The sequence below is a fragment of the Tubulanus polymorphus genome, chromosome 2, assembly GCF_964204645.1.
Source record: "Tubulanus polymorphus chromosome 2, tnTubPoly1.2, whole genome shotgun sequence".
NCBI classification, from domain to species: domain Eukaryota; kingdom Metazoa; phylum Nemertea; class Palaeonemertea; order Tubulaniformes; family Tubulanidae; genus Tubulanus; species Tubulanus polymorphus.
This window is the reverse complement of record NC_134026.1, coordinates 23,824,957-23,838,659: the sequence shown is the minus strand read 5'-3', so window position 1 is coordinate 23,838,659 and position 13,703 is coordinate 23,824,957. Positions and strand designations below refer to the sequence as shown.

Here is a 13,703-nt window from a genome sequence, read left to right as displayed (position 1 = left end):
AGGTGTCACCAGGTTAACCAAGCTGATATCAGGATTCATGATTGAAAGATAAGACTAGATTCAGTGCGAGATTCGTTAAATGAAATATTGGAATCTCTGCTTAATTTTTACTGAACAAACCACTGTGGATTTTATTCGTACATTCTACAGCTGTGGAATAACCCTACAGAAATATCATTTCAACTCCATAATACCTCCATCATGATACATGTTGCATGTATATGCATATATTGCATAGCGGAAAAAACACTTAAATTAAGGATTCATGAAAAAAAAAATGTACAAGTAAATAAGATTAATTTTTTGTTGTACTAAGCATCAATAAGTTCCAAAGATTTAATTTGAAAAGCATTTGAAATGCGTCTTAACAAGGCGCGTAAACTGTGCATGACATTAAGAAAAAGAAAGTTGCATTCATAGCAGCACAGTTGGCATTAAATTTATTTATCAAGCGAATTCTTGTGACGTTTCAACGTCTTTGATGTCGTGGTACAAATCGTTTTTCCGCCAATCTATATCATCACATTGTGCGGTGTAATAAACGTGACAGGTATCCGTGTTGATGCTTATGGGTGGGTTCCTCTCCGAAGGTCGCCTGTCGACGTCATGAAGATGATGCCATTGCCCTGGTAAAGCATTTCGCCTGGAAATATAGATAAGTGTTAAGGAGGTCTATTCCTCAGTTTTTTTATCGCCCAAATCAATCTAACCTTTTTAGCGCTTTTCGAACTAGCAAGAAGAGAACAGTTGCGAGTATAACAGCGAGAGCAATCCCTCCGATGATAATCAAAATATCTAGACGAGAAAATACAGCAAATATTTGTAAAATTTTAGTTCAAAAATCAATGTTTAGTATCGAAACACTTGATGTATACTCGCGCTTTTAGTGTCGGAAACGGAGTCTGCCTCGATATGTCCACCATCTGAATTGTAAGTGATCAAAATTCAAAAGAAATCAATGAAGTTCATGGAAAATAAGGCAAAATATCTCCTTTAAACAAATAATACTTACACGAGAATTTCATGGCTGACGTCGTTTTTTGTATCTGAGGAGTCAACGAGGTATTTTCTATTTTTTGTTCTTCTTTTACTGCAAAGTTAAGAAGCAAAGTGACACATTTTGATGCTAGGCAAAATAATATACGAGGGATATATTCTATATTCAGATTCAAACAGATCTTAACATATCTGTAAACCGGATAGTAAATTGAGTTAAATATGCAGGTGTAAAAACATACATTTACAATCTCCAATTTCAGTACTCCATTCGCCATTTTGCTGACAGGTAATCGATATTGACGTTTCAGAAATCTGACTGCCGAAATGGAATCCTTCATCACAGTCGTACTTCAGCGCCACCCCACAAGTTGTTGATGTAAAACTTATCCTTCCATTTTCAATTGCAGGTGGAGCGGAGCATCTAACTTCTAAACCATAGATTAACGCCATGACATTAGCATTTCTGAATATCTATTTTATCATTTCTTACATGATCATACCTTCACAAACAGGTTCAACTCCGGTCCATTTTCCATCAGCTCTACAAATTCTCTTCGACGATTTTCCAGTAAGTTTGTAACAGGAAGAACAGGAATAAGTTGCAGTGCTTCCATATGATAAACTGTCAGATAAGGCTACCTTTCCATGTGATGGACTTGCTAACGACTGGCACGTATTTACTAGATTAAAAGCAAAATTACATTGTGTTACCCACAAACACTGAACACGAAGGTAGCTTTCCTCTAATAATCATACGCTTCTATGAAATATCAAGATGTTCCTCCCGAAGGATCTTACCTGTGCAGTCTCCGACTTCAGCGTTCCATTGCCCATTTTCCTGGCAGGATATAGATGCCGACGTCTCAGAAATCTGACTGCCGAAATGGAATCCTTTATCACAGTCGTATTTCACAATAGATCCACAAGTCTTCGATGTGAAACGCATATTTCCATTTGCAATTCCGAGTGGATTTGTGCATTTAACCTCTATGTGACAAAATAATGCAACTACATAGGTATTTCTGAAAGTATATATTTTTTCTCATTTTCTTATATCTGAGATGGCCAAACCTTCACAAACTGGTTCAAGTCCTGTCCATTTTCCGTCAGCTTTACAAATTCTCATCGTTGATTTTCCAGTTAGTTTGTAACAGGAAGAGCAAGAATAAGTTGCAGTGCTTCCATATGATAAACTGTCAGATAAGGCTACCTTTCCATTTGATGGACTTGCTAACGACTGGCACGTATTTACTAGATTAAAAGCAAAATGACATATTTGTGTTACCCACAAACACTGAACACGTAGGTAGCTCTCCTCCAATAATCATACGCTTCTATGAAATATCAAGATATTCCTCCCGAAGGATCTTACCTGTGCAGTCTCCGACTTCAGAATTCCATTGCCTATTTTCTTGGCAGGATATAAACGCCGACGTCTCAGAAATCTGACTTCCGAAATGAAACCCTTTATCACAGTCGTATTTCACAATAGATCCACAAGTCGTTGATGTGAAACTCATATTTCCATTTGCAATTCCGAGTGGATTTGTGCATTTAACCTCTATGTGACAAAATAATGCAACTACATAGGTATTTCTGAAGGTATATATTTTTTCTCATTTTCTTATATCTGAGATGGCCATACCTTCACAAACTGGTTCAAGTCCTGTCCATTTTCCGTCAGCTTTACAAATTCTCTTCGTTGATTTTCCAGTTAGTTTGTAACAGGAAGAGCAAGAATAAGTTGCAGTGCTTCCATATGATAAACTGTCAGACAAGGCTACCTTTCCATTTGATGGACTTGCTAACGACTGGCATGTATTTACTAGAACAAAAGCAAAATGACATATTTGCGTTACCCACAAACACTGAACACAAAGGTAGTTTTCCTCCAAAAATCATACTTCTATGAAATATCAAGATGTTCCTCTCGAAGGATCTTACCTGTACAATCTCCGACTTCAGAATTCCATTGCCCATTTTCCTGGCAGGATATAAGCGCCGATCTTTCAGAAATCTGACTGCCGAAATGAAATCCTTTATCACAGTCGTATTTCACAATAGATCCACAAGTCGTTGATGTGAAACTCATAGTTCCGTTTGCAATTCCGAGAGGATTCGAGCATTCAACCTCTATATAAGAAAAATCATGCAACTACATAGGTATTTCTGAATATATATATTTTTTTCATTTTCTTGTTTGTGCGATGGCCATACCTTTGCAAACTGGTTCAGTACCGGTCCATTTTCCATCAGCTCTGCAAATTCTCTTCGACGATTTTCCAGTTAGTTTGTAACAGGAAGAACAGGAATAAGTTGCAGTGCTTCCATATGATAAACTGTCAGATAAGGCTACCTTTCCATGTGATGGACTTGCTAACGACTGGCACGTATTTACTAGATTAAAAGCAAAATGACATATTTGTGTTACCCACAAACACTGAACACGAAGGTAGCTCTCCTCCAATAATCATACGCTTCTATGAAATATCAAGATATTCCTCCCGAAGGATCTTACCTGTGCAGTCTCCGACTTCAGAATTCCATTGCCCATTTTCTTGGCAGGATATAAACGCCGACGTCTCAGAAATCTGACTTCCGAAATGAAACCCTTTATCACAGTCGTATTTCACAATAGATCCACAAGTCGTTGATGTGAAAATCATATTTCCATTTGCAATTCCGAGTGGATTTGTGCATTTAACCTCTATGTGACAAAATAATGCAACTACATTTCTGAAGGCATATATTTTTTCTCATTTTCTTATATCTGAGATGGCCATACCTTCACAAACTGGTTCAAGTCCTGTCCATTTTCCGTCAGCTTTACAAATTCTCTTCGTTGATTTTCCAGTTAGTTTGTAACAGGAAGAGCAAGAATAAGTTGCAGTGCTTCCATATGATAACTTGTCAGATAGAGCCACATTTCCATTTGATGGACTTGCTAACGACTGGCACGTATTTCCTAGAACAAATAGCAAAATGACATATTTGTGTTACTTCCGAAAACTGAACACGAAGGTAATTTTCCTTCGAAAATCATATGTTTCTATGAAATATCAAGATGTTCCTCCCGAAAGATCGTACCTGTGCAATCTCCGACTTCAGCATTCCATTGCCCATTTTCCTGGCAGGATATAGATGCCGACGTCTCAGTGATCTGACTGCCGAAATGAAACCCTTTATCACAGTCGTATTTCACAATAGATCCACAAGTCGTTGATGTGAAACTCATAGTTCCATTTGCAATTCCGAAAGGATTCGAGCATTCAACCTCTATATAACAAAATCATGCTACTACATAGGTATTTCTGAATATATATACTTTTTTAAATTTTCTCGTTTGTGCAATGGCCATACCTTTGCAAACTGGTTCAGTACCGGTCCATTTTCCATCAGCTCCACAAATTCTCTTCGACGATTTTCCAGTTAGTTTGTAACAGGAAGAACAGGAATAAGTTGCAATGCTTCCATATGATAAACTGTCAGATAAGGCTACCTTTCCATTTGATGGTCTTGCTAACGATGGGCATGTATTTACTAGAACAAAAGCAAAATGACATATTTGTGTTACTCACAAACACTGAACACAAAGGTAGTTTTCCTCCAATAATCATACGCTTCTATGAAATATCAAGATGTTCCTCTCGAAGGATCTTACTTGTGCAGTCTCCGACTTCAGCATTCCATTGCCCATTTTCCTGGCAGGATATAGATGCCGATGTCTCAGAAATCTGACTGCCGAAATGAAACCCTTTATCACAGTCGTATTTCACAATAGATCCACATGTCGTTGACGTGAAACTCATATTTCCATTTGCAATTCCGAGAGGATTCGAGCATTCAACCTCTATATAACAAAATCATGCGACTACATAGGTATTTCTGAATACATATACTTTTTTTCATTTTCTCGTTTGTGCGATTGCCATACCTTTGCAAACTGTTTCAGTACCGGTCCATTTTCCATCAGCTCTGCAAATTCTCTTCGACGACTTTCCAGTTAGTTTGTAACAGGAAGAACAGGAATAAGTTGCAGTGCTTCCGTATGATAAACTGTCAGATAAGGCTACCTTTCCATGTGATGGATTTACTAACGACTGGCATGTATTTACTAGATTAAAAGCAAAATTACATTGTGTTATCCACAAACACTGAACACGAAGGTAGCTTTCCTCCAATAATCATACGCTTCTATGAAATATCAAGATGTTTCTCTCGAAGGATCTTACCTGTGCAGTCTCCGACTTCAGCATTCCATTGCCCATTTTCCTGGCAGGATATAGATGCCGACGTCTCAGTGATCTGACTGCCGAAATGAAATCCTTCATCACAGTCATACTTTACAATAGATCCACAAGTCGTTGATGTGGAACTCATTTTTCCATTTCTAATCTCACGTGGATTTGCGCATTTAACCTCTAAATAACAAATTATCACCGCGATATAAGCGATATTGAATGTAATATCTTCTTCATTTCTGGGATCACCATACCTTGACAAACTGGTTCAACGCTTGTCCATTTTCCATCTACTTCACATGTTCTGCTTGTAGACTTTCCTGTGAGTTTGTAGCAGGAAGAGCAAGAATAAGTTGCAACGCTTCCATATGATAAACCATTAGAGATGTTCACATTTCCATTTGATGGATTTGCTAAGGGCATACATGTGGTTACTGAAATGATATTGTCTACTGTTGTGATACAAGATGGTTTACAGTTCCACTTAGGAAATTTCTTTCAAATCATACCTGTACAAATTGGTATTTCCCCACTCCATGTACCGTTTAATGTACAAGTTCTTGATGCAATGCCATTCAATGTGAAACCAACACTGCAGTTGTAAATCGCTTCATCGCCAAATTGAATACCATCTTCGGTCACGACGTGCCCATTAATTGGATCAATCAGTGAGGAACACGTAATGGCTATAGTAACAATATATCGGTAAGAGCTACATGGACTTCGTCTGAAGCCCCAGAACGTGTATTACAGGGGTGTCGCTAAAATTTTTTCTAGGGAGAGGTTTTTTGGGAATAGAAGAACAGCCAAACATATCTTTTCATAATCATTCGACCTCGAAGTCGCACTCAAACATCGTGGTTTGTGGTTCGAGTACTCAAAGTGCAGAAATTGTTAAAATCATTTTGGACTTTCATTTTTTGCAGAACTCAAATTCAAAAAGAGGGAGCGTTCACACCTATCGCCCCCCCCCCCTAATGATCCCCTGTATTTCTTTTCAAATTCAATCAATCATTGTACTATTATTCTGGTCCGTCCTAGTTGTCTTAATAAAGACGTAAAAAGTAAGCATCTAGAATGCTTTTTCTTGGGTATGTGGCATCTTAGATCAACTTACTTTCACAGGACGGGGCTTCACCACTCCACATTTCGTTTGCCTCGCAGAATCTTTGTTCTAATCCCAGCAACCTGTAACCAGTATCACAGCTATATGTAGCCACTTCCCCAAGCCCTTGTCCACTTACCTCTACCGTACAGTGGGCATTATATCTTGGAGCCTCGCAATTGACCTCTGAAAAAGATATCTTAAAAAATCATATTTCCTTGTCCAGACAGTTGTATAAATCTCTGGAGATTCGATAATCTATAGCACTCTCCTCATCAATACGATAAGTCGATAAATGTTTAGGAGATTTCACCTCGACATATGGGAGGATCATTCATCCAGTTACCATCCTCGCTACACTGCCTGGTTTCCGTTCCATTTAAAATATATCCCTTCGAACAATTATAAATCGCAACATCGCCATATTCTAGTCCATCTAGAACGACGACTCCATTTTTGGGATTAGATAACGGAAGGCATGTCACCACTTCAAATGAAAAATGCAAATATCACGTACCGGCTTCTGATTATATAGAGTTTCGGCAAAACGTATCTTAAGAACTTACATCTGCATTCGGGAACTGGGTGGTTCCATTTGCCTTTTATGCAAGTTATCTGTTTTTCGCCGATGAGATTGTGTCCTACATCACATTCAAATGTTACAATGGAACCAAGGCTATAATCATCTCCTAATTTCTTTCCATCCTGAGGTCTACCGGGATCATCACATATGGGAGCGACAGTTGATACGGCTGAAATAACGATATGTCAGCTGTCTTAACAATATATAAATATATTTTCTCATCCGCTTCTAAAGTTCAAAAGGCGCTTACGAGTGCATGTTGGAATTTCCCCAGACCACTGGCCATTTCCGAGACAAGTTCTGACGTTATCACCATGCAATGATGCGCCTTGACTGCAACTGTACGTAGCCTTACTTCCGTATTCTGTTGCAGCATATACGACGTCACCATACGTGGGTTTTCCCGGTTTGCTGCATGTAACACCTGAAAATAACCGATGAATCTCATCAGTAGACCGAGTACGAACTCGGGCACTATCATTCAACCTCTCATACTACTGAGAATAATCACAATCACCAATAGACAGGGTTTGAAGCTGGTGCTAGATCAATGTATGTCACCGATTTGGGAAAATTAACTTCTTGCATGATGGTGTATGTTGCACAATTTTTCACTTACCGATGCAATCAATCACTCGCCCTTTCCAGGCCCATTCATTTCCATTTCGCTTACACTCAACCATGCCCCTGTGCTCCCCGTTCGGTAACTTAAAACCAGTATGGCAATTATATCTCATAACAAATCCATCGTGATAATATCTATCGAATTCTTCGAACTTTCGATGGCCCCCTCTTGGCAGATATCTGTCTTTACATCCAACGACTAAAAAAAGAACAGTTGCTTGTGTCAGAGAAGACAATAAAAACCTGATCTACTAGACTTAGATCCGAGATCATATTCTCACCTGAAAAACTGAGTCGAAATCCATCATAAGACTTATGGCTATTCCATGTGCCAAATGTTACAAATTCAACAGTTGCATTATATGAGTATGTGACGAAGGGCTTTCCCTTTTTTCCCTTGCGATTCGTAAATTCATAATGTCTCCCCGAATCTATCATTACTTTGTCGTTATTTAATCGTAGTTCGAATTCGATGAACGTTATTTCCAATCGTTGTCCCACCTCAGCGAAGATATTCCATTTGCAATGCGTGCCGGGCTTATACTTACATTTGGGATAACCTGGCGAGACTATATCACCCTCATCGTAATTTATGAAGTTACCATTACATTTTGGTATTTCTAGAAACACATAATGTATGGTGAGTAAAATCCATACCGATTTATTTTTGATAGGAGAAAAAACGTGATACGTATGAATGTTAAGATTATTGTATCATAAGTTAATCGTAAATGAATTATTATTTTGAGAGAGTCATTTATTTGAATGAGTCATTTATTTCTAGAAAATGGTTGGAAATATATTCTCGTTTGTTGGTGTGATGTAAACCCTTACCTGTCATTTCAATCCTAAAACCTGTGTGTTTTGTATTTTTTGGATACCGGCTTCGAACTTGGAAATTGTAACATATTTGCGGATTCTGCGAAAAAAGTACGTATTTCTCGTACTTTCTGTTGTCTCTGTCGTACTCGGCAATCAAACTTTCCTTTGTGATGAAGCACGAACTGGAAACTGTGTCTGCAATCTGTAGGTAATCCCTACCATTAAAATCAAGTTCTGCAACCTTTGCACGTATTATCATGTTTGCTCGGTCGCTTTCCGTTGTACCTGTCATACTTCTCGTATACGGTTTTGGATAATCTGTTGGTGTTTTAACCCGATGTACGGTTCCTAAATGGTATTTTTTTGAAGAAAAATGAAGAATTGTTTATGCAATTTTAAACGTCTTTGGTTCATTCGAAAATTAAAGTTTAAATCAATTAGACCCTACCAGATGTACATTCCACGAGAAAAATGAAGATTAACAGGTCGATAATAATCCGAATGAACGTCATTCTAAGACAGTGCCCTACAGCTTAATTGAGTATTCGTGTCCTATGATCATGAGTTACTTTTCTTTATCATGACAATATTAATATTAGATTAGTGGGACACGATTAAGACATGAAAAAAATCTTATTTTGATCCATATACGTGTAATCACGCATAATACCGTTCTAGAGTCCATTTAGATATCAACGTAGATTAACAACAGCTTCCTGGTCATAGTTCTTGTCTTCAATCGGACTATGGTGTATTTCCTGCTAAACTATAAAGCCTACCTATACAAACCTAAAAGGATTTAATTCTGCGTAAAGTCCTTTTTCAATAGAAACAAAGCAAAGACGACAAAAAATAACCGTATTTCAAGAGAAAATAATCACTGATGTATTTATTGAATGATAAAACATAGTATTATGTAGTTATTGTGTATACATTTTCATTCTCCCATAGATGGCATTATATATTTTAGTTGCTACCGATGTTTTAGCACATTTATCTTTTCTGTACATGCGCAACAACATTAGATCATTACATAACTCTGATAGTGATATAATGTATAGAATGTATAGAATATATTTCACAAATGGTGTCTAATCAAGCATTTGTTTCACCGTATAGGGCATTTTCTAACACGAACGCACCGTCATTGCGATTTAAGAAGATATCGGTAGTTCTACCCGATGGCTTATATTCCACGTCACCATCACTGTTGATTTGTATCGGAGATTCATGAGGATTGGCATAGATAGGATTCTCAAATCCGTTCGCGGGAGTCTCTGATGTATATGCAGCACGCCTATAGGTTCAAATAATCAAAAATAGAATTGAAAAAACTTCGAATAAGGTTGTTGAAATTATCATCGTCGCAAGATTGAATTTAATTGATATCGCTAACTGGCTAAGAGGTCATGAACTACGTCCCTGATTCAGTTATCGCTGCCTCACGGCCTCCAACGGTGGGGCGAAAGAATAAGACGAAATTCATATCTGAGCTAGTGCGTGTTCATGGTTGCATAAGACGATATCGATGATTGGTTTACCTGTTCTTTACGTAGTAAGCCATCAGCGTCACCAGAATAAACAGCACTAGTCCAGCGACCACACAACCAATGATAACACCGGATCCTTACAATGGCAAAAATAGACTCAATTTAAGGAAATAACAGTAAAAAAGCTTGAAAACTTATTGCGTTTGTACATTATTCACATGTATCGACAGAAGATTACCAGGAGTCTCGTCTTGCGTGTTCTTCTGCAGATCGGTGGGAGGGACACCTTTGAATGAAAAAAAACAGAGTCACCTATTAAGAAGATCATTCTAGTATATTAGATCACGGAAAGTACTAACTTGTGTCATTTGGGGTGATTGAACGGAACGTTGACGTTGATATAACATCCGTGGAAGTAGGTGATGTGTTGATGGGGGATGTGCTTGTGTGATCAGTTGATTCCGAGGTAACATTACGTGTTGCACTGGAGGAAGTACATGTAGACGACTCACCAGTCACTGGCGTTGGTTTCTTTGAACCCGCTGATGATGGTCTTATTTTACCGGTTGTGATGTCCGTATACCCGCTTGTTGTGGAGGGCAATATAGATGGCGCACTGGTCGAAGACGATTCACTGGTCATGACTGCTGTATGTTTCGTAGGTCCATCCGAGATGGTCTTCGTCGTTTCTCCATTTGGTTTTGTATTTTCCGTCGTTTTAAAAGTATTTGCACTTGTTTTCAATGAAATTGTTGGTATAGGCGTTGTGCTACTGGTAATTTCTAGAATAGACACATTGGAGACTTATTAACTGTCTTGTCATAATCTTTATTAATCTTTTGTTGCAGGCTGTATTTACTCACGGACACAATCAAGGTTGGACTGGCTCCAATTACCAGTTATCAAGCAGGTAACTATTACTGAGGTTGGATTACCATCAGCAAGAATATGAAATCCAGCATTACAGGTATATGTCGCGTTATGCATATAAAGGTCGTCAGGTATATCGATTCTACCATTCGTTATGTTTTCCGGCATTCCACATCGGATCGCTGAAATTAGCCAATTGTCACTTCAGAAAGAGCTTATATCAGAATCATCTGAAAATTTATACATTAGGGTACCATAACGTAAGGCGTTTATGAACGTCTTGAAGAATTGATATCCTTTGATGGATCATAACATACCGGAGAATGCAGTTTCCAGACCAGCCACATAACCACATTTCTTAGCAAAAGATGATTGATACAAAATACTAGAATTCTGTAAGCATATAGCAAGATAGGGAAGAAGCTAATTACCGTTGCAAATCGGTGGATCGCCAATCCATGTTCCGTCAATTTGACAGATTCTATCTTTTAGGCCTTCCATTTCGAAACCGATGTCACACGAATATGTAGCCATGCTATTGACAGAAACACCATTATAGGCAACATCACTATGCACGTAGTGTACAGGTGGAGGACATTCTACTTCTGCAATACAGAAACAATACATTTCTCTGAAGAGCTTGGATTGGTTTTTTAAGTAAATCCAATACGTTTAGTTATCTATACATTCCAGACCAAGAAAATATCGATATATTTACCTACCTTTACAAATAGGATCCGACTCAGTCCAGTTTCCAAAATGGGAACAGCTGCGGAGGTTTGAGCCGGTCAAGATGAATCCAGTGTCGCATGCGTAAACAGCATCATCTCCAAATTGAAAACCGCTAGCATTAACTGCACCGTTGACCGGTGCTGTCAGTGGAGGACAAGTACGTACTGTAATAGGTTTTGTAATGAATATAGAAAAAAACTTGGTAATCATTTCAACACAGGAAAATTACTGCTGCAACTTACTGTTACATTTGGGTTGTTCACCACTCCAAGTTTGGTTTTCAAGACAATATCTAACCGCACTACCTTCTAAATCGTGACCAATGTCACAAATGAAGCTGACATTCGCACCAGTGCTGTAATCGTTGCCGATTTTCATCCCATGGTTCGGTTCACCAGGGTCATCACACTGATCGGCTGGTTCAACTATAGATGATTTATATCGGATTGTAGAATTTGCCGAAATATGATCAAAATGCAAATTAGAAAACAGATATAGCTTTTGAATCTAAACCATACTTACTATGACATCTCGGTATTGTTCCTGTCCACTCTCCGCTAATTTGGCATTTACGGACTTCATTCCCAATAAGTAACCCTTCCTTACACTTGTATTTGGCTTCACTTCCGACTCTACGACCATTCGTAAGAGAGAAACCTCCACCGGGTGGAAAACCGGGATCGCCACATAGTATTTCTGAAATATGACGAAATATGGATATCCGCTATCAAACTGAAGATAGTTAATCAATGGGAATATGTACATACATACCTTTACAGTTCGGTATATTTCCTTTCCAAAACGGTCCAGTCGAGTCATTTTCTGTGCAGCTTACTGCTGCCTCCACGGCACCAGCTGGGAACTCGTATCCGTACTGACACTTAAATCTTGCCACGTAGCCGAAATAATAGTAGGCCGATTTGTTAATTAGGGATCGCTTACCACCAGTTGGGATATCATCTTCCTTGCATCCTAGAGCTAACCAAAAATGTAACATTTAGATTTGACTGTACGCGGTATGATGAACAACGAATGATAAATTTCTGTCGTGAAAACTCCTTCGTCGATTGCGTTCTTAAAAAGTGCGATGTATCACCCATAGTTAAGTTCATAATTCATTTAATGAATAATAATTACCTCGATATTTTACCCAGAATCCTTTATCGCTCCTAAACCAGTAGAAACCAGATTGAAATGAAACTTCAGCTTTTTCATTTACGCTCGTCAAGCGCAGACGACCCCTCTTGCCGCATATTCTTAGTTCGTTGTTGGCGTGATCTCGAATTCTCGTGAATTTAACATACGTGTGTTTGCAATAGTCTGGATCCAACTGAAATTGCTGTATCGTAAATTCAATTCGTTGGCCAGCTGACAATTCCACTTTCCAGTTGCAGTCCATGTTTTTACTGTAATCCGAGTACGGGTAACTTGGGTTCATTATGTTCCCTTTAAAGTCGGTATGAATGCCATTACATTTCGGAACAGCTACAAAGGATACAACGTATAGATTATAGACTACAGACAAATTAATCACTGTTATTATAAATTGATCACTGGGGATTCAGATTCTGTGAATTACGAATGTATATTTTTACGTTGGAAAAATTCATTACCTTTTTGTTCAATCCTAAAACCGCTGTAGCCACCAGAAAATCCTTTGAATTCAATGCAAGCTTTTTCTTGTGTCATAAAAAGCAAGTCTGGCAAATCTTTATATGGACCACTGTAGACGCGTCGTTCGTAAGATGAATGGGGCCATATTGTATAATGCCGACATGATCCCCCATCATAAATATATACTTTATCAGCTGGATTGAGGTCCATATGAGTAACATATAGTTGTATCCTGCTTCCAGACTTTTTCGTGATTTTGTATTGCTTTGCTCTTCCCATAGGCGGGTATTTTGATGGGAAATTCGGCGACGTTATCAAACCATCGTATCCTAACCGCGAAAAAAAGAACCAGGGATAAATGATATATGTAATGATAAAGCTAAAAATACTTTTAGCAATATTAACTTAATATACATATAAGGTAAATGGCTCTAATTCTTGTGCGTATGGTATGTTCGTTAGAACTTGGGACATGTGGGAGGGCTATTCGTCATTATATTTATTCTAACTACCCTCAAGCTCTAGTATCACCGACTTATTTCCTTGGGTACGTTCATTGCTTAACCTGGTTTACCATGTCATTTTCTTTTTGATGTGATTTTTTAAAGGAATTTAGACAGTGT

The 13,703-nt window shown here is 38.3% G+C and overlaps 1 protein-coding gene across 1 annotated transcript; it reads right to left on the bottom strand.

Annotated features, from left to right (window-relative positions):
• Positions 1–101: 101 nt before the first annotated feature.
• Positions 102–13,211, bottom strand: LOC141899061 (sushi, von Willebrand factor type A, EGF and pentraxin domain-containing protein 1-like). The gene is made up of 41 exons (XM_074785213.1): positions 13,080–13,211; positions 12,604–12,951; positions 12,238–12,444; positions 11,989–12,162; positions 11,772–11,891; positions 11,457–11,630; positions 11,166–11,339; positions 10,728–10,916; positions 10,224–10,646; positions 10,103–10,150; positions 9,916–10,000; positions 9,476–9,671; positions 9,154–9,163; positions 8,387–8,722; positions 7,834–8,172; positions 7,548–7,751; positions 7,179–7,352; positions 6,912–7,097; positions 6,659–6,832; positions 6,358–6,531; positions 5,750–5,926; positions 5,495–5,692; positions 5,232–5,420; positions 4,934–5,113; positions 4,661–4,849; positions 4,360–4,539; positions 4,087–4,275; positions 3,785–3,964; positions 3,518–3,706; positions 3,217–3,396; positions 2,944–3,132; positions 2,645–2,824; positions 2,372–2,560; positions 2,071–2,250; positions 1,798–1,986; positions 1,500–1,679; positions 1,239–1,427; positions 1,013–1,090; positions 876–923; positions 711–795; positions 102–643 (listed from the first exon to the last, which is right to left on the bottom strand). Exons 1-41 carry the CDS (start codon positions 13,153–13,155, stop codon positions 448–450), a joined length of 7,365 nt encoding a protein of 2,454 aa, XP_074641314.1. The 5' UTR covers positions 13,156–13,211; the 3' UTR covers positions 102–447.
• Between the last annotated feature and the right edge of the window lie 492 nt (positions 13,212–13,703).